A 19,333-nucleotide genomic window follows, 5' to 3' on the forward strand; every position below is an offset into this window, starting at 1 on the left:
CCTGGGAAGGGGAGATGGGGGTTATGATTTTCCTCCTAATGGCTATTTAATTGCTGCTGAAGCCCATCTGGAAATGCTTCTGAACGAGCTTGTCCCCCGGGGTAGCGCTGTTTCCATTATCCTTTCAGAGGGAACAGATGATGCACTCAGCAGCGTTGAAGTCCGTCTCAGAAGCTGGAGGGGCACAGCCAGGGGTTTTTAGTTGTTCATCATATAGATCACCCAGCAAGTGGACAGTGCCTGTTTACTGGGGCTGCAAGAGATATACTGTACATTTTTCTTTGCATCAAGCAAAAGGAGGGAGCCTCCACCCAGCCCTCTCTGCCTCCACCCTCACCCTGCTCAGGCCTCCTGAAGGCCAAGTGCTATGTGACACCGACTGGCGATGGCTGCCCACCCGCGGGGCCGGTACCGCCATCCCCGGCGAGCCCGGGCCGGGAGCAAGACGGAGCCGGGACCCCTGAGGGGAGAGATACAGCTACCGGAGAGGGTATGCGGCAGGAGAAGCCGGGCACCCGGCAGCTGGGCCAGTTGAAGGGAGGCAAAGCCGCTACGCCCTCAACCCTCTCCGCTTCCCCTCAGCCTGAGGCGAACGGGGCGCGCCGCGAGGGCTGCCGGGAGTTGTAGTTTCTCCTCGCCCGCCCGCCCGTCCCCTTTTGCAGCCCGCGGGACCGGTTGGACTACATTTCCCTTCGTGCATTGCGGCGCACCCGGCTGCGGCCGGGGGCGGGGCCCTGGGTTGTTGTGGTCGGTGCCTGGGCGCGCGCGGGGCGGGGCGGCTGGCGGGGGCGGGCGTGCGCGCGCTCCGACCGTTGCCGGCTGAGGCGGTGATCGCCGTTACTCGCCGTTGGGCGCGTTGAGCTCAGGTAAATAGCGGCCGCCGCAGAGAGTCCCGGTCTCTCCCCGCGCCGGGACACCGGTCCGCCTCCCTCTCGCTCTCCCCCTCCCTCAGGCGATGCGCGGTGCCACCGCGAAGTGAAGCCGCCGCCGCCGCTGCCGTTGTCGTCGTCGTCCCGTTCCGCCCCCCACCCCACCCCCGCCTTTCCACCCGCCACCTCCGGTGAACGGCGATCATGGGCGACTGCGGAGCCCCCGGGGACGTCAACTCCAACGTGCTCATCGCCCGCAGCACCGGCGACGCGCAGCTCGACAAGGCGGTGTGGCAGTGGCTGAGCTGGGACAAGGTGGGTGTGTGGCGACGCGGGGCGGCTGGATACCCCCCAGCCCCGCCGGTGGGGGCTTCGCCGCCCTCCCGGGCTGTTTTATCATCCGTCCCATCCAGTGTACCGTCTCCTTCCCGGTGATGACGGTGGCCTTTGGTCCCTTCTCCATTCTCAGGACCCTCCGTGTTCCCTCAGCAGGGCCCTCACCCTCGAGATACAGGGGGTGGCAGGTGCCCTTCGAAAAATAGCTATTGGGATCCGGCCAAATCTGCAAAGGCTGATGTGACTGAGAAATTCATAACCTGTGAGAGGTTAAGGTGAGGCGTGCGGCCGTCCAAGGGCCCTACCTGAGGAAGGGATGGTATGATGTCATCTTACTGGCACATGGAGTACGGCACCTGCTTCGTGTTGCTGCCGCTTCTTCATTAAGACAGAAATGTGCGTCCTGTGAAATCATATTGAAGGAAGGATTGTTTAATGGCTTAAAATGCAGCTAGAGTCGAATGGCATCGTTTTGTTTTCCTTAGCTTCCCGAATTTAACACCCTCCCCAGGGAAGAAGCAGACTCCAGTGATTTAAGTTCTGGCATGCCTCTTTCCTTTTCACCTCCAACAGGGTGTCAGGAGGACTGCAGGCTTGGTTAGCTCTGATTAAACCATCCAAAGCAAATTTGGGGCCATAATGATACAATATTGGAGGTTATTTTGTTTAAATCATTGTTGAAAGGGTTACTTTTCTTTATAGCTGGTTTGTAAAAACGTCATGGCCTGTGCTTTAAAAAAAAATCTTGGAGATGGGGGAGGGTAAACTACCAGTGCACTGGTGGTTTAGGTTTGTCTGTGGCTTTTTTTTTTTTTTTCTTTCTTTTTACTTTAGAATGATTGTCCCTGTGTTTATATTGTTTCCTCTTTAGTTTTGTCCTGTCAGGATCAAAGCCGAAGGGCTACAAGTGAACTCTACATGACAGCCCTTAGATGAGCTTTCTGCCACTTGGAAATATGCTCTCTTCTTTCATTTTTGCAGGAATTAACACTAGCCATCTGCACGTTCTGCGCTCAGAGCTGCTGTTGGGAAAATATCTGGGAACAGTGGCATGGGGGAGGGAAGGAGTGGAAAAGGGAGATAGCATTCCTGAGAATATACTTGGTAACCCAGATTAAACTCCAATAAATATTTTTTTTTTTTTACATATAACTTCTGATTAGCGTATTGAAATGTGTGGGGCTTTTTAAACAGATTAATATATGTTTATCCTAAAAATGCATGAAGTAGGAGAACTTACAATGTTGAAGTTACTGGGGAAAATATTTTGATTAAAGCTGGCAATACTGAAGTATTACTGTTTCTATAGCTTCTTGCAGGGCTGAAATGAACCAATAAAATACGAACTGAAGAGTCATTCTTCTGGTTGCACCTGTTTACCCTTGCTTCCCTAGGTGATAATCATGACCTTTCCTACAAGGCTGCTTGAGCTTATTGCTTGGAGAAATTTCAGAGAGAGTTCCTGTGAATTTTGGAAACTCAAAATCGCCTGGAGAAGGAGGACTTGGTGCTCCTGCAGGAGAGGGGCTGCACGGCTGGGGGCATGGGTGGTCTGGAAGCACTTGCAGTTGCTCTGTAGAGGATGTAAATGAAAGAGGCCATGGTGTTGTGGGGCAGGAAGACGAGGAGAAACCAGCAAGTACAGCATGAGGAGAGGTTATTTGTCCATGTCCTTGTATTTCACCAAAAATCTAGGAAATGAGGTCTCTGCAGGTCTGCTGCTTATCAAACAGCTTGACAAGGAGCTGTCTCTGTCTCACCCCTTCCCTACCTGCAATTTCCTTGGCCAAAGTGACTTTTACTGCCTCTGATCAAGGAAAAATCTATGCACTACGTTCTCAGCTGTATTTAGCTGTGGGGAGCTTTTGTCCTCTAACTTAATTGAAAATTACTCTCTGTAATTAACTTTTAGAGCTGTGCTCTTCATCCTTTTTGATTTGGGTATATGTGCTAACCTCTTCTAAAACCATAACTGATTACGGGCTGGGGCATGGGTGGATGGAGGAAACCTGACCATACGATGATCTTTCTGCTTTCCTGCTCTCTCACAGCAGTATCCAGCGTCTTCATTAATGCTTCTAGCAACTGGCTTAAAGGAAGCTCACTAACTAAATCTCCCTCCTTTCCCATTCTCTCTCCTTAATTGCTGTGTGTTTACTTTTGTCTTGGAGGCATGAGGCCTTTTGTTTGGTCCTCATTGGTAAACTCTGTGAACAATTAGTTATTGTTCTATATTTTTCTCCCTTTAATTCCTCTTCATCCACTCTCTAATTTTCCTATTGTACTTCCACATCTGCCTTGAGTCTCCTAAAGCAGTCTGGCTTGTGTAGAAAGCTGTGTCAGAGCAGTTGTCTCCAAGAAAACCGCTTCTCTTCAGAGCAAATGTTAGAATTTTGGACCTTGGTTGCAGTAATGATTTTATGTGCTTTTAGTGGCTTTATAGAGTGGCAAGAATGTGCTACACATGGAGTGGCACGAAAATGAGATGTGCTCAGTGCGCAGCTGAGCATTTGCTGTACGTAGCAGCAGAGGAGGTTTCAGTGTAAGTCTGAGGGTCAGATACTGGCTCAGCAGCTGGTGGGAGAGAACAGTATGATTAAGATCCTGACCTACTTAATGAAAAACATGGTCCTAAAGAAGGAGTCACAGCTTTGCCTGAAAGTCAGAGTAAATAACGGGTGCCCTCTTGCTTTCCCTTAGTTAGTCCTCACTCTGTAAAAATGAAGCCTAAGCTCAAGCTGTTGGTTTATTAATTAGCCCTGTAGGATAGCTGGCAATGCTGCTGTTCCTAGGTGTGCTCAGTATAGTGTAGCTTTGCCCATCTTCAATGAAGATACAGAGGAGTGTTCGTACACACACTGTTCCTGGGCTGTGGTGGTTGTGGTGGAGTGTACCTGGGAGAAGGGGATGTGCTGTGCTTATTGCAGAGGCACTGTTAAAACATCACATGGGGGAGGAAAACATGAATTAGTTCTCCAGGAGCTGCATGTGCAGGCCCCTTTCACTGTACTCTTATTTTAATAATTCATGGACTTGTCAGTGCACAAATGTATCATGAGTAGTTTCCTACTTGCTAACAAGGTGACTTGGTTGGTTTTAGGGCTTTTTTGGAGTGACCCTCAGTGTTCTTTTAACTTTTGTGACTTTTAAGGTGCATTTCAAGAGGAAATGGGCTTGGTAGTTAAAGACTAATAACCTACTCCTGTTGTTCAACTGGCAATATTTTTTCTTATTAAGACTTTTAAGTGAATTTTTAAGAATTAAAAATGGGAAAATAAAGTTAGGAATTGGCCACAAGTGAGAAGAGAAATTCTTCAAAATTACATGTATGTGTTGCAAGCTCTGACTTAAAACATGGAAGATAAAATTGTGAATTATTGAAATAGTTGATTCTGGGTAGGCTGGGGCCCAAAACCCATCTTGGTACAACCAATGCTACTGAGAGCGCGTAAACAACTGTGAAATGGGGGGAAGCTCTGAAATAGCACAAGTACTGTGCTTTAGAGCCTGTTCTAAGACATCAAACTATATGAAGTCCATCAGGATAATCTTGAAACTTGTACTTCATGGCATTACTGTCTATTGATAAATAAGCTATATTGCTGTCTGTGTTGTCACAGAGGTGGGGAAGGATATCGCCATTCTGTGTGTACATACTAACTTTCAGATATCAGAAATAAGAGTTGAGCATTAAGACTTTCTTTATATAATTTGGAATTGCCCTGTGTTAGGTACATCTGAGTTCATAAATGTGAGTATTCTGTATGCTGTAGGATGTTTTGTGTTTGTTTGTTTTTTTTTTAACTGCTGGTCTATGCATATTTGGGTGGTCTAACAACTTTAAAATTTTTATTCTGCATGAGATCATAATGAGAGAATTGCAGAAGGAAGGTAGTCTCACCCTTCCTCATTGCTATACTTCACCCTTGCTACCTGGCACAATATTCGTGCTGTTGTTCAGGGACTGGATGCAGGTTCGGGGGGCGGGGGGGGAAGGGAGTGGATTTGTTATTGATGCAGCTGCAGTGAGGCTGATCAATGTTTTTCCTGACACAAGAAAGGGGCCAGCACATCAGTGGGAGCACTCTGGGAATGTGAGAAATGCCTCCTTCAGCAGCAGCAAGCTATAAAGCACTACTACAATAAGTTTCAATCCAGTTTATTTAAAAAAGACATGCGGAAATTACTGTGAAAAAGCTGTTATGTAAGGTTTGTATTTCTTGTTTTATATTGGGCCAATATAAAAGAGGTGGCTTGTCTGCTGGCCTGTGCAGTTGGCTCCTGGGGAGCCCTGCAGCACCCAGCCCTGGTGCCTTCCACCCACCTGGTTTCCACTGTGCAGCTCTCAGATTTATTCACAGGTACACTTTCTATATGTGTATTTATATATGTGTGCACATCATATACATATATACACGCACATATTTAAAGATGCTTAAATATAAGGAAACAAGGACAGCAAGTAACAACCCCAAAAGCTTACCAAAAAAGACAGCATAAACTGGAAGAACCAGCCAATGGGTCCATGAATCAGAAACTTTATTTTGAGAAACTTTATGTACTTAAGGTGGGTGCTGGGGCAGTTACTCTGTTCATGGCTGTGGGGATTCTCTAGCCGCCTGTAGGGTGATGGAGGGGTACAGAGCTGGAGGGTGGTGGAGAGGTTACTTTGTCTGTGGCTGTGGTGAGCTTCTAGCTACCTGTAGGACAATGATGGGGTACAGAGGTGGTGGAATACAGAGGTGGTAGGTGATGTGCAGATATCTTTGTCCTCAGCTGTGGGGAGCTTACAGCTGCCTGTAGGGCCACGACAGGGTGAGGAGGTGGTGGGTGGTAGGGTACAGAGATGGTTGGTGATGCAGTGCTCCCTTTGTCCATGACTGTGGTGAGTTTCCAGCTGCCTGTGAGGCTGTAATGGGGTGTAGAAATAGAGGGTGGTGTAGAAATCCTTTTGTCCTCAGCTATGGGGAGCTTCCAGCTGCCTGTAGGTCTGTGATGCAGTACAGACTGGGGCTGTGTGTGCTTCCTTCCCTGTCATGGTCCTACAGGTGGCTGAAAGCACCCCACAGCTGTAGCCAAAGGTATCTCTTTACAACCCTCCATCTCCACACCCATTATGGTCCTACAGGCAACTGGAAGCTCCCCACAGCTGAGGACAAAGGGATCTCTGCACCACCCACCATCTCCAATACCATTCATGCACAGTCTCTGAACCCTGTTGTGGTCCTACATGCAGTCCAAAGCTCCCCACAGCTGAGGACAAAGGCAGCAGTGCACCATCAAATGTCTACGTACCCTATCACCTTCTCCATAACCCATCATGGGCCAGGTTAAAATAGAATTAAAAGCAGCAGGTCCTATGTACTGCTCTGTTTTAAAGACTTGCGCTCCTGAGATTTGTGGGTTTGAAGGCTAAATTCTGGAAGAAAAGTGCTTGTCCAGTTGACTGGAGGTAATATTTCACACCTTTGAGATTAAAGGTGTGTCCAGTGCCAAACCCTGCATCCATGAGTTGCTGACTGCACTGAGAACATCTCAGTGTGGGCTGTAGGACTCGCATCTTTCTCTCCCTGACATGAACCAGAGATTTTGCCAGGGACTGCCCTGTGCTACACACTTCCGTTAAACACTGGAACAAAACACATAAATTGATGTCTGTCTCCTTGGTTCACTGCAGCAGTATTACATCCTCTTTAACTTACAGGACCAGAGGCCATGGGCACAAAATGAAACACAGGAAGTGTCCTCTCAACACCAGGAAACACTTTTTTACTGTGAGGGTGACCGAGCACTGGCACAGGTTGCCCAGGGAGATGGTAGAGACTCCATCCTTGGAGATACTCAGTAGCTGTCTGGACAAGGTCTTGGGCAACTGGCTCTCAGTGTCTCTACCTGAGCAGAAGTGTTGGAAAAGATGACCTCTGGAGGTATTGTTCTGTAAAACAAAAATGTGCTTTAACTTGTGTATATGAACTGTACGAAATTCTCTACAAAAACAGAAGTAGTGAAATGAATGCCAACAGAAGGATGTTCCCTTGTTTACTGGATGCGATCTTACTGTGACGCTCAGAGCTGAGAACCAAGTGAAATCTGTGTGCTGTGAACTATCTCAGATTGTTGAACAACGCAGTGATGTGGCCTGCTTTGCCTGTGACTCCTTCCTATTTTGTATGCTGAGCCACAGAATTAAATTAAAGGACATCAAGCTGTACTTCTGTTTGCTTCTCTTGCCATTAGTGTTTGGTCTTGTGTTGTCCTTTTTTTCTGAAATGCAACTGTGGGTCTCTCATCAGAGAATTGCTAATTTGGAGCATTTTACAATAAATCCTCACAGATACAGGTTTCCAGGTTTTAGCATCCCTGAGAAAACAGCATGATGTGCCTGTAACCCTCTCTCAGAGGGAAGCAGCATGTCAGTGGTGCAGTACAGTGTGGCTGTAGTCACACTGTTTGTGGCCTTGTACCCTCCAGGGTGGGTGGGTGGGTACTGTTAATGCTACATAGTGCTTGCCTGAGCCCATCTTGTACGGTACATGCAGCCTTCCTTCCTCAGGAACTCCTTGATTTTTGTTATTTCAAAGTGGTGGTGGGGTGGTAGTTTTGATAGTGTGAAGACTTGAGTCCTCGGTACATGTGTTGTATGATGTATGGAGGAGGTATAGGGCCTTTGGGGACAGTATTGGAGGACCGTTTTTAATGCATGGAGCAAAACTATTCCATAGTTTACTCTAGAGAGGCAGAATAGATGTAGACTCTGCCTGAATCTTCGTTCAACCTGGCTTCCTCCGCTCTTATGGGCTCCCCACCAGAAGAAGTTGACTGTTACGGAGGTGTTGTGGCTCCTTGAGGGACCAGAATTTGGGAACACAGCAGAATGAGACGAACTGACAGTGTAAGTGTACTGCCAGTGGGTTGGCAGAGACAAGGGATGTTCTGTAGGGAACCTTCTGCCTCTCAAGTACGGTACCTAGAGCCATAGGTAGAGGCTGTGATTTGCTCTACTGTCACCTTTCCTTCTCCCGCTGCAGTAACTAGCCTGAGTAACTGCTTGCTTGCCTGCCATTACCAACTGATTTTCACATAAAAATGTTGGTGTGGTTGCTGACTAGAAAACAAACATTTCTTGCTTAGCAAGAGGAAATGAGAACCTACCATTTCTAAGAGAAATTGTAAATGAGAACTTGATGCAAGTGCCACTGCTGGTCGTAGGTTCTGTACATAAGGTGATTAGCTGTGCCGTGGCCAATGCTCTCTTTCTCTTTGTTAAGAATCCCTACAGAGGGATACTCTGGTGTGTTTGCAACTTAAGGACTGACCCTGATTTTATTTGGAAAAACAATTGCTGATGAAAAAGCAAAGGCTAGCTGGCAAAGCTTGATGCACTAAATTTGTGGGTGTCAAATTTGCTGAGTTCTAAGCAAATTTGAGACCTTCCCCCACCCAACTTCCTCCAGGCTACATAGGCAAAGTGTGTCTGCAAATAAAAAAAAAAAAAAAAAAGATTGCTATAAGAGTTGTAAACTGCCACTTATTTTGACAGGATGTTAGCTTTGAAACCTAACTCTGGCAGTAAGTACACATTACTAACATGATTGGGAGGGAAAGAGCCAGTAAGAAATACTCAGCTAATGCCCTTGTACTTTAATTCTCCAGTTGTTTTGGATTATGTATCCTAATGAGCTACAAAAAAAAGTGTAATTCTGTCTCAGTAGGCAACTGTGTAGTCTGTGGAAAACTGAAGACGAAGAAGCATAACACTGAATTCAGCAGAGAATACATTTTTGTTTGTTTGTTTAATAAAACCTCAAGCCTTTCTTAAATGTGGTGATGTTGCAGAGTCTCAGCTGCTACATTGGACTGCAGCGGGACATGACCCCACAGTTCTGCCCTACATCCGATTGTGACAGTAAATTTTTATAAGTAGTTGTTGAAAGTATATCTCACATCCCCAGCAGGCTCATCCCCTTCCCTCTTCTTAAAAGCCATTATAACCACTTTAAAATTTAACTCCTCAGGACCACTGATAGAGGTCATGTAAAGTTCCTGACTGAGGGAATAACACAGGTAACTTGCAAAAAAACACTTTATGAGGAAGTACTATTAGCTTTCTAGAGATGGCATGTATAGATATTAGTGTAATAATTTTACAGGAAAAAATAATGCAGAACTTTTTTCTGGTGCTCATGTAAGTGCAGAACTATGTTCAGCTCTTATTCCTGTAGTGGTCTGTCTCTGTCCCAAATGATTCTTGTTTCTATTTCTTTGTGCCAGTGAATCTGAAGTCCTGAAGGGGAGGTTCTAATAGTCTTATTCTTTCTCCTCCTAGCTTCTTAGGAACACAAAACCCCATTCTCAGTGAGAATGAGAAGATTACCTGAATGTACGTGGTAGAGTCTCCTTGAAATGGGATAGGAAAACATTGCCTGACCTCTGGTTGCTCTTTGCTTCCCACGTATCAAATGACGAGCCTCAAAGCTATTTAAAAATTAAGAATGCTTCACAAATTTACATCTTTAAATGGTAGATAAACATCTCTGAGGGCCCTCACGTTGGGTTTGTAGGTGCTGCCGGATTGGGAAGCAGACAGTTGAGGGCAGAGCTGCTGTTTAGGGGGAGGTAGATCAGGGGAATGGACCAGCAGGGCCATTAAGTTAAATTCAACCAGGACAGGCTGCACTTGGGAAGGAGGAACACCTTGTGGCAGTGCTGGGAGTCTCTGCAGGCAGGAGCCAGCATCTCCTCCTGACAGTGGAGGAGGTCAACAGCATCCTGGGCCATTGTGGGGAAGAAATTATCTCCCTTTACCCAGCGGTTGTTACTCTGCATCCAGATACCACATCTGGTTTTGGGCCCTCCGGTACAAGATAGATATGGACAAACTGGTTTAAGTTCAGCAGAAGGGCTCCAGGATGGTTGGAGGCTGGGGCACTCGCCCTGTGAGGTGAAACTGAGGGAGCTGGTGCGGTTTCTCCTACTTATCCTCTCCCTGCTGGACCAAAGGGGGAGGAAAGGTGAAAGCCACAGTTACAAACCCAACTCCAGCCCATTCATCAGCCAGAGGCACCTCTTTCCTCCCCTGTCCCTTTTCTGGTGCCAACAGTGTATGTTCAGGTAGCATGAGCCTCTCCTAGGGCCCTGGTCGCTGTCACCTTATCTGCTGCCTCCTTACGCACTGCTAGCAGTAGCCAGGACCCCTTCCCCACCCGGAGCAGGAGGAACAACATCTGTTGCTTCTTGATTGCTGCCTTCTCCTGCCTTCTGACCTATATATATGTGTGTGTGTATGGCTGCGAGGGCTGGAGCCCTAAGGCATGGTGGCTGCTTCTCAGATGCATGGAAAGCTGCTTTGCTGGCTGCAGAAGTCCCCCTGTCCCTGTAGCATGTGGGTCTCACCTCCCTCCCCAATGCTGCCCTCTTCCCTGCCCTCTTTGCTTTTGGGAGTTTGGTCCTGGTTGGCTTGAAGGACCCCACTATGCCAGATGCTTTTTCCACCAGTAAGTCATCCTCTGAAAGCCAGTAGCAGCACGGGGCTCACAGGCTTTGAAGGGTCTGTCTCCCTTTTTTGGGGAGAGTCAGTGCTGTTGCTGCCAGACATCCTGCCCAGTGCTGAGCTCAGGCCTGTACACACATGTTTCTATCACAGCATCCAGACTCTTGCCAAAGCCACAGCACTGAAATGGACTCAGTGTGGGATGGCAATCTTGGTCTAGTTACTGGGATATTCCCAGCTCACCTTCCCAGGGCAATGAAGGAGAAACTAGAACCTGGCAGTCAGTCCCTGAACCCCGTGGGGTATCCCTACTAAATGAGTCACCAGCACTTCTGGAGTGGCTGGGGGACCCAAGGAAGGACCACAAGTCGTGTTGGTGGGGTAAGGCTGCAAGCACTGAGCTCACCGCAGCACCTTTGTCCCCATGTCCCACCCTCTCTCTGTGCCTCCTGCAATGGTGCTGCACTTGCTGGCATGGTGCTGGGATCCCTACTCTGACATGCCTTCCTTGAGCCTCTCTGCTGGCCTCAAGTGCTTCAGCTGCTCCTCCAGAAAGTCTTCTATGCCATCAGCGCAGTGATTTGGCATGCCTGGTGGATACTGAAAGAAATGCTGTTTTCATGTCATTGACATCAGGGAGGTGATTCTTCCCCTCTACTCTACCCTGGTGAGGCCCCACCTGGAATACTGCATCCAGCTCTGGAGCCCCCAACATAGGAAAGACATGGACCTGTTGGAGTGGGGCCAGAGGAGGCCCTGGAGATACTGTGAGGGCTGGAGCCCCTCTGTTGGGAGGACAGTCTGGGAGAGTTGGGGGGGTTCAGCCTGGAGAAGAGAAGGCTCTGGGGAGACCTTATTGCAACCTTCCAGTCCCTAAAGGGGCTCCAGGAGAGCTGGGGAGGGACTTTTTACAGGGGCACATAGTGATAGGATGAGGGGGAATGGCTTCAAACTGGAAGAGAGCAGATTTAGATGAGATCTTCGGAAGAAATTGTTGCCTGTGAGGGTGGTGAGCCCCTGGCGCAGGTTGCCCCGAGAAGCTGTGGCTGCCCCATCCCTGGAGGTGTTCAAGGCCAGGTTGGATGGGGCTTGGAGCAACCCGGGCTGGTGGGAGGTGTCCCCTGCCTATGGCAGGGGGTTGGAACTGGATGACCTTCAAGGTCCCTTCCAACATAAACCATTCTGTGATTCTATGATGTCCCTGTGCTGCTTGGCTTTAGAAGCAGCACCGAATTCTGTGGGCTCTTCAAATCACTAAACCCATGAGAAGAATTTGAATTGCTTTGTTAGAGCCATTGGGGACACAATGATATCTTCGAGCATTGCTTTTATTAAAGAATGACTATTTTTGTATGAAACAGCCTAGTTTTTTTCTGCTTAAGACAGGAAGCTTTAGGCAGTCTCTTTTTTTTTTTTTTAAGGATATTAAAAATAATGTCCAAACACTGTACTTGATAATCTCTAAGGAACTTCTCTTTTGCTTACGCTAGGCTTCGGTGTTGTGGTTGACGAAGCTTAGTGACATACTAATCCAGGCAACGGTTAAGAGCGGGCACTTCAGTCGTTCTGAGTTTGTGTGTCTAAGCTAATTGAGTTTGGTGCTAACAGTGTGCTGCTGCCATGCTTGGCTTCAGAAGCTTGAGAAATTCTTTTTGAAGCAGTGATCTGGTATAGTGATTTTTGAATACATGAATGAACTACTTAAAGCCGCTAGTATGCCTCTCACCTCAGCATCGTGTAACTGCATCTGTAGGTGGGATTGATGGTATTTCCTTGGAATATAGAAATACAATGGGATGCTGCGTAGCTTGACTAATCTGATTTACCGTCCTAGTGCCTTTTGCTTCACACAACAGGAAAGTTAGTGTTGGAGAGAGTGACTGTGTGGTGTCACTAGTAACTTCAGAAAATAAGCTTTGCGGAAAGGCGCACTAGACTTTCTTCTTCATAACTTCAGTCTCTTAATATTAAAGTCTGTTGTGTGTTTTAACATTGCAACTATTCCGCTTTGAAAAATGAACCTTCATAAGAACTACCGTGAAACTTTCAGATGTATTATTTTACTTCATAACTGTAAAGCAAAACAGCAAAAAAAAAACCCCAAATGTTTTATTTTTGAGAATTTGCAGTAAGGTTAAACTTCAGTGGCAGAAACCATTATTATCTTTTAGCCCCACCTGACTGCAGTGCTTTTTGAAATTCTTGGTTTAGGATGGCAGATGGTGTTGATACTCAAGCAACGTGTTGCAAGAAGCTGAACTGGCCCATAGATGCTTTGAAGCTCCAACTCGGAGAAAAACTGGAAAGCAGGAGACAATGAAAGGCACATGCCACGGACGGTTGTGATAACACCAGCCTTGAGATTAGTCTCCTAATGCTATCGAATACGTAACCCAGAGCGTGCGACAGATCATTACCACATCTGAATTTATAGCAAGTCTTGTAAAATGCCTTCTTTATGTTGCCCCAGGAGTTTCTGGAAAGCTTTGAGATGTTCTCCTTTAGCTTGTAATTTTTTTTTTATACCCCTCCTTTATTCTTTTCTGATTGCAAGAAATTTTAGGTTACTGACTGCGACCTGAGCAAATTAATACGTTATTTGGATGCTATTTTGGCTGACTGATTTTTGTTCCCTAGGAAATAAATAAGGTAGTTTCAATCAAAAATGTATGTTAGTCTAGTTGTAAAATAGATGTTTGTGCTATTGCTTCAGGAAAGTCTTGCCTCAGTTTTGCAAAACTCTAGACCATAAACTGTGCAATGTACTACATGTTACTCTATTTTTGCAGGCAAGTGATACAGCATATCCTAAAAAGCTATTAAAGATGCTGTGTAATTTAGTAACCTTATTTTAAAGCAAAATAATGTATTGAATTGTGATAGTGTGAAATGAGGTTTTCGTGTGCTCTTGCCTCAGACTCTCTTCAAATTAGGCATTTGTTTTCTGGTTGACTGCCTATGAACAACTAAAAGAGAAGTTTTCACTTTTGGGATTTAGTATTTGTTGTGCCCCATTGTTTTTGTTTTATTTTTAGGACTTTTTTTTTTTAGTGTGAGTAATGGCTTGCTTTGGTTGCAGAGCCATCTGAAAGCCTGAAGAATAATGGCTTGCCTTTTTATTTGAAGGCACAGAGAAATTTTATTTTAAATTCATATGTCCCATCCTGCTGGTGTTCAAGATCTGTTACCAAGCCGTGGAAATAGTTTCAGATTTTTCAGCAGGTTTAATGGAGTGTTTTTTTCCTAATGAAAATGTGTGGCTCGTATCATTGTGTTTTTCCCAGCATTTTTCAGATCCTCCTGAAGGACCTCCCTCTGTGCAGAGTGTGTGTCAGCGCAGGAGCTGAGCCTGGCTGACCTCTATTTTAAATGTCAGGGGTTGCTTCACCCTTGCCTTTCAGATTCCGTTTGCTTTTTTTACCCCTTCCTTAGGACCCTGCTTGAAGCAACACTGTTTTAGAGAAGCACTTGAGTGGCCTGAGCTGTACTGTTGTACAGCTGGAGAAATTATTTTTTGCAGCTGTGCATCGATTGCCTTCTATGTAGTCTGTGGTGGTGGCAAGCCTGGCTGGGTTGCGCTGTGTTTATAGGAGCAGTGAAATGTCTTGTCCAAACTGGATGTCAGCAGACAGGCTGAGTTTCTTGATGACCAACTGAATTTATAAAGCCTTCAAATGTTATAAAATACGGGTACTCGCGCATCTGCTTCTCTCAAAACAGCATCCTGTGGGTGAATCACTCCCTGTTAGTACGTGTTGTAAAAGGACACGTGTCAATATTCTTCTGTTGTTGTTTTTCTTTGTCAAACTGGACTCACCTTCTCTCACTTCCCTCCAGGTCTCCCCAGGCATGTCCGAGATAGTCTGTTGGTATTACTGTGACTATCTTATTCTAATAATCATAGGTAACTAATATTAAAAGTTTCCCTATTTTGTCCCATTGTTTCCTCGCCTCAATATTAGTTGAGGGTGCAGAATAACTATTCTATGAAATACATACTTTCAAACCTGGTGTTTGATTCAAGGATCTGAAATACACCGTATTTAAAAAGGAGCAATGACATCACAACATTGATTCCACAGATGAATCATCAATATATTGATGAATGGAAACAGAGAGGTGGCTCAGCTTGTTGTATTCTCTTAGAAAAGTCTGAAACATAGAAAAAGAAAACAAGGCTGAGGTCAGCCAGAGAATCAGAAAAGGTTTAGGCATTAGTTTAAATTACTTATAATGTACTTAGGAAACATTAGGAAAGAATTTTCCACAGAAAGGGTGGTCGGGCATTGGAATAGACCGCCCAGGGAGGTGGTTGAGTCACCATCCCTGGATGTGTTTAAGAGACGTTTAGATGTGGTGTTGGGGGATATGGTGTAGGGGAGAACTTTGTTGAGTAGGGTAGATGGTTGGACTCAATGATCCCAAGAGTCTCTTCCAACCTAGACAATTCTATGATTCTACTTACGATAAGACCAGTACATTCTGTTCAACATCTTTGTCAGTGACATGGACAGTGGGGTCGAGTGCACCCTCAGCAAGTTTGCTGATGATACCAAGCTCTTTGGTGAGGTAGACATGCTGGAGGGGAGGGATGCCATCCAGAGGGACCTGGACAGGCTGCAGAGGTGGGCCCAAGCCAACCTCATGAAGTTCAACAAGGCCAAGTGCAAGGTCCTGCATCTGCGTCGGGGCAATCCCAAGCACAGATCCAGGCTGGGTGGGGAATGGCTGGAGAGCAGCCCTGAGGAGAAGGACCTGGGAGTGCTGATTCACGAGAAGCTCAACATGAGCCAGCAGTGTGCGACTGCAGCCCAGAAGGCCAACCATATCCTGGGCTGCATCAGAAGTGTGGCCAGCAGGGCGAGGGGGGAGAATTCTGCCCTTCTACTCCACTCTGGTGAGACCCCACCTGGAGTACTGCTTCCAGCTCTGGAGTCCCCAACAGAAGAAGGACATGGACCTGCTGGAGGGTGTCCAGAGGAGACCCATGAGGATGATCTGAGGGCTGGAGCCCCTCTGCTGGGAGGACAGGCAGGAAGAGTTGGGGCTGTTCAGCCTGGAGAAGAGAAGGCTCTGGGGAGATCTTCTTGTGGCCTTCCAGTCCCTAAAGGGGGCCTGCAGGAGAGCTGGCGAAGGACTTTTTACTGGGGCTTGTAGTGATAGGATGAGGGGGAATGGCTTTAAACTGGAAGAGGGCAGGTTCAGATTGAACATTAGGAAGAAGTTGTTCACTTTGAAGGTGGTGAGCCCCTGGCCCAGGTTACCCAGAGAAGTTGTTGAGGCCCCGTCCCTGGAGGTGTTCAAGGCCAGGCTGGACATGGCCTTGGGCAACCTGGTCTGGTGGGAGGTGTCCCTGCCTATGGCAGGGGGGTTGGAACTCGATGATCTTCAAGGTCCTTTCCAACCTAAACCATTCTATGACTCTGAGTGTGTTTACATCTGTTTTGTACATTTGGAAGTTTGTAGCTTCAACAGCGATGCTCGTCTAGATGATAGTCTTTTTATTTTAAATGTTTCTTCTGAGTAGGTTAGTGGGTGTATATTTTGCTGGTTTTGAGGGCAGATCATAACACGTCTGCTATCTTTGTGTTCTCTGACCAACAATAAAGTTACGTTTCACTGACGTGAGTACTGCTTTTGAGAGCAAAATTTGTTTCTTCAGCGAGATGCTCTTAAACATACATCCAGTGACTTCTTCCAAGAATTCTTTGTTTTGTGGCTGTAGCATGTACTGTGTGTAAGATGCATTTTTTTTCTGAGCTTTTAAGTAATTGAAGAAATTTGTTTTTAATTCTCTGGGTTTTACCGACAAGATTGAGAACCTCCTAAGTACAGTTTAATTAAAGTAAAATTTTAAGTGTGGTGAAAGTGGCTTTTATGATGATGCCTGTGCTACTTACCTTCAGGAGTAGCACTTCTTGTTTTTCTCAGCCCATTTATATCCAGTGTATATATTGAGGGGGGGAAAGTGTCAGAAATGGCTGGGGGCTCCAGACAGAGGGAAACACGCACCTTTATTTGCCAGTTTGTGATAAATAGGGGCTTTGACTCCCTTGTATCCACCTCGCTAACAATCAGTGTAACTTGAAAATTTAAGCTTTATTTTTGTTTTACCATGTCAGCTTTATTTTACTGTGGCTGTTTACAGACCTTTCCTGCGGGTGGGGAGGAAGGAAGCGCTGCTTTGAAGTTGGGATTTTTGTCTGTCTTCCAGCAGCACAGATAGAGAATTAACTTGTGCTACCTGCCTCGGAAAAACCTGTTTTAACGTCTGTGCTCCTCACTTACAGGCTTTGTGTAGGTGGAAGATATATTAATGACTGGGCAAACACATCAGCATATCAATGGCAGCAAGAACTCTTCAATCTCCTATAAATAAGGGTAATACAGAAAAGAGAATATGATAGAAATGAGAGTTACAATGAAGACTGGTTTGTGCAGACAGGCATTTTATTGGATAGGAAGAACTTGTTGCACTGCAGAACTAGGAATTACTTAAAAACAGTGAGTGTATAATTCAGATTCTGATTTGGAGAGCTAAATGAAGGCCTTCATCTTCTTTTGCAGAACCAAAAAACAAAAGAACAGATTGAAAGCTTGCTACAGAATGGAAAGCACAAAGAGTTACGGGATCGTCTTTGCTGCAGGCTGACCTTTGGGACTGCCGGGCTTCGCTCTGCTATGGGAGCTGGTTTTTGCTACATTAATGATCTTACGGTGATCCAGTCGACACAGGTAAGCTGAAGAGCTGTATAGGAGAGGACTGAATGGTTTCACAGTGAATGTTTGGGTCATACAGCGTACCACTGAAGTACAAGCTGAGGGGGAAACACAGCAGATGTTCAACAGTAGAGCAATAGCATGAAATGTTTAGTGCTGGAAGAAATTAAAGTATCTTGAGCAAGTTTAATTGGACATCCTAGGAGACAAAATATAATCACTTCCATTGGAATTTGGCCTGTAGTTAAAGCCTATTATACTGCTCTGAAGTTGGAAATCCTCTGCTGTCATAAGAACTTTTAGTATTTGTCAAAAACTAAACAAAAAAACAACAAGAAATCCCCAAATGCAAACCTACCCCAGTCAAAGAAGACTTTTCTTTCATTTTTAGCTGAGGTTGTAAATAACTATAAAAAAATAGCAGGTTTTACTAAGAAAATGAACAGAAAGATGAAAAAGCAAATGTAGACTGTGAAGAACATCTATATTGTAAATTGTTTAACTTCTGGGGAATCCTTCCAGTAATGCTGATTGTGTTACCTTCATCTGGATTGGATAATTGTAGAAAATCCTGTGGTTAAATGCACAGGCATTACTGTGGATCTCCCTGTAGTTCTTGGCAATTTTTTAGGTAGAGATGCAAGAAAGTAATTTGAAAAACAAACTTAAACTCTCAAGCTACAAATCTTACATTACCTATTGTATCAGAGAGGTCAATGATTTATAGTTTTTGATTTAATATTTGTGTATTTGGGTTAGAGATATCATTATAGAATTATTTGCTAAGAAAACATTGTAAACAAATGTTGATCTTTTTGAGGACTAGTTCTTTGAAGTTTGGAGGTGAATATTTGGGATAGATTTCTTGATTTGAATATAGACAGGGAGGTCTTGGAAGTTAGATGTAGCTCTTGACTGCCGTTTTCATAGTTGTGTATTAGAGTTGTTGGAAGGGGTCTGATGGGATGGGTGTGCCTGTGGGGTAAAGTTTGGGCCAGGGAAGCTTCAGTCCTAACTTCCTGCTCCTCTGCCAGAGAGATTAGGCTCCACTTGGTGGTGACGCTGGATGTACATTTAGAAGGGCACAAAAGCTGGTATGTGGAGTTGAGGAGCTGGGTAGAGGCTGCAGTGAGGACAGGAATGGTATCAGCGCTGTGGTGGGGATGACTTGTGGCAGAGATTCCTCATTTCTGACACATCTTTTCCTTGAACCACTTTTTAGAGTCTTCTGACTAGCTGTTTAAGTTGATCAACAACCAGAAATACAATTTTCTGGACTTATTTCTTCAGTATCGTTTACCCTCCTTTTTTCCTCTGTTGATTTTGGTCTTGCATGCCAAAAGAGGGCTGGAAAATGATCAGACTCTTCTCCATTTCCCTCCCCACTTCTCTTTCAAGCAATATTAATGAGTTGTATGTGTGTTGATTGTCCGAATAAATCAGCCTGGTGGTTAGTATCAGGCTTAATCATCTCTGCTTTTCTTTGAAGCGCTGTTTTGTTCAAGGGCAGATGATATATTCTTTCTCAAAGAACTTGATACCCAGTTGTCTCGCTTCTTTCCCTACCTTTTGATAAATGCCTTTGGAAGGAACAGGTGACGTTGCTTCAATTTTTGATCAAAAGTGATCCATGCTACTTTTCTTTATTGCTATCTCATAGTGGATTTGTTCTTAAATTTGTTTGTTGTACAGTATCAGGGTGCTTTTCAGCTGATGTGTTCCCCTATCAATTTTTCCCCAAACCACATTGATTAAATAACTACTCTTTACAACTGAACTTCATAACAAATTAATTCAGAGTGTGTTTGAAATTGATATTATCAAGACTTCGAGCATGTGAAAGAAGAGTCTGAATTTGAACATTGATTTACTTAGAGTTGTAGTTCTGTTAAACTGTTGTTCCCAACTTCAGTAGGCA

The 19,333-nt window shown here is 45.4% G+C and overlaps 1 protein-coding gene across 1 annotated transcript in view; it reads left to right on the plus strand.

Moving 5' to 3' along the window:
* The first annotated feature begins 940 nt into the window (after window positions 1–940).
* The window catches only part of PGM2L1 (phosphoglucomutase 2 like 1), a 43,160-nt gene continuing 24,767 nt past the window's right edge, over window positions 941–19,333 (plus strand). The window contains exons 1-2 of the mRNA XM_082498707.1: window positions 941–1,184; window positions 17,263–17,430. Of these exons, the coding sequence (XP_082354833.1) occupies window positions 1,074–1,184; window positions 17,263–17,430 (279 nt within the window). The 5' untranslated portion in view covers window positions 941–1,073. The remainder of the gene's footprint in view (window positions 1,185–17,262; window positions 17,431–19,333) is intronic.

This window comes from Vanellus vanellus (assembly GCF_965231255.1).
Source record: "Vanellus vanellus genome assembly, chromosome: 1".
NCBI classification, from domain to species: Eukaryota; Metazoa; Chordata; class Aves; order Charadriiformes; family Charadriidae; genus Vanellus; species Vanellus vanellus.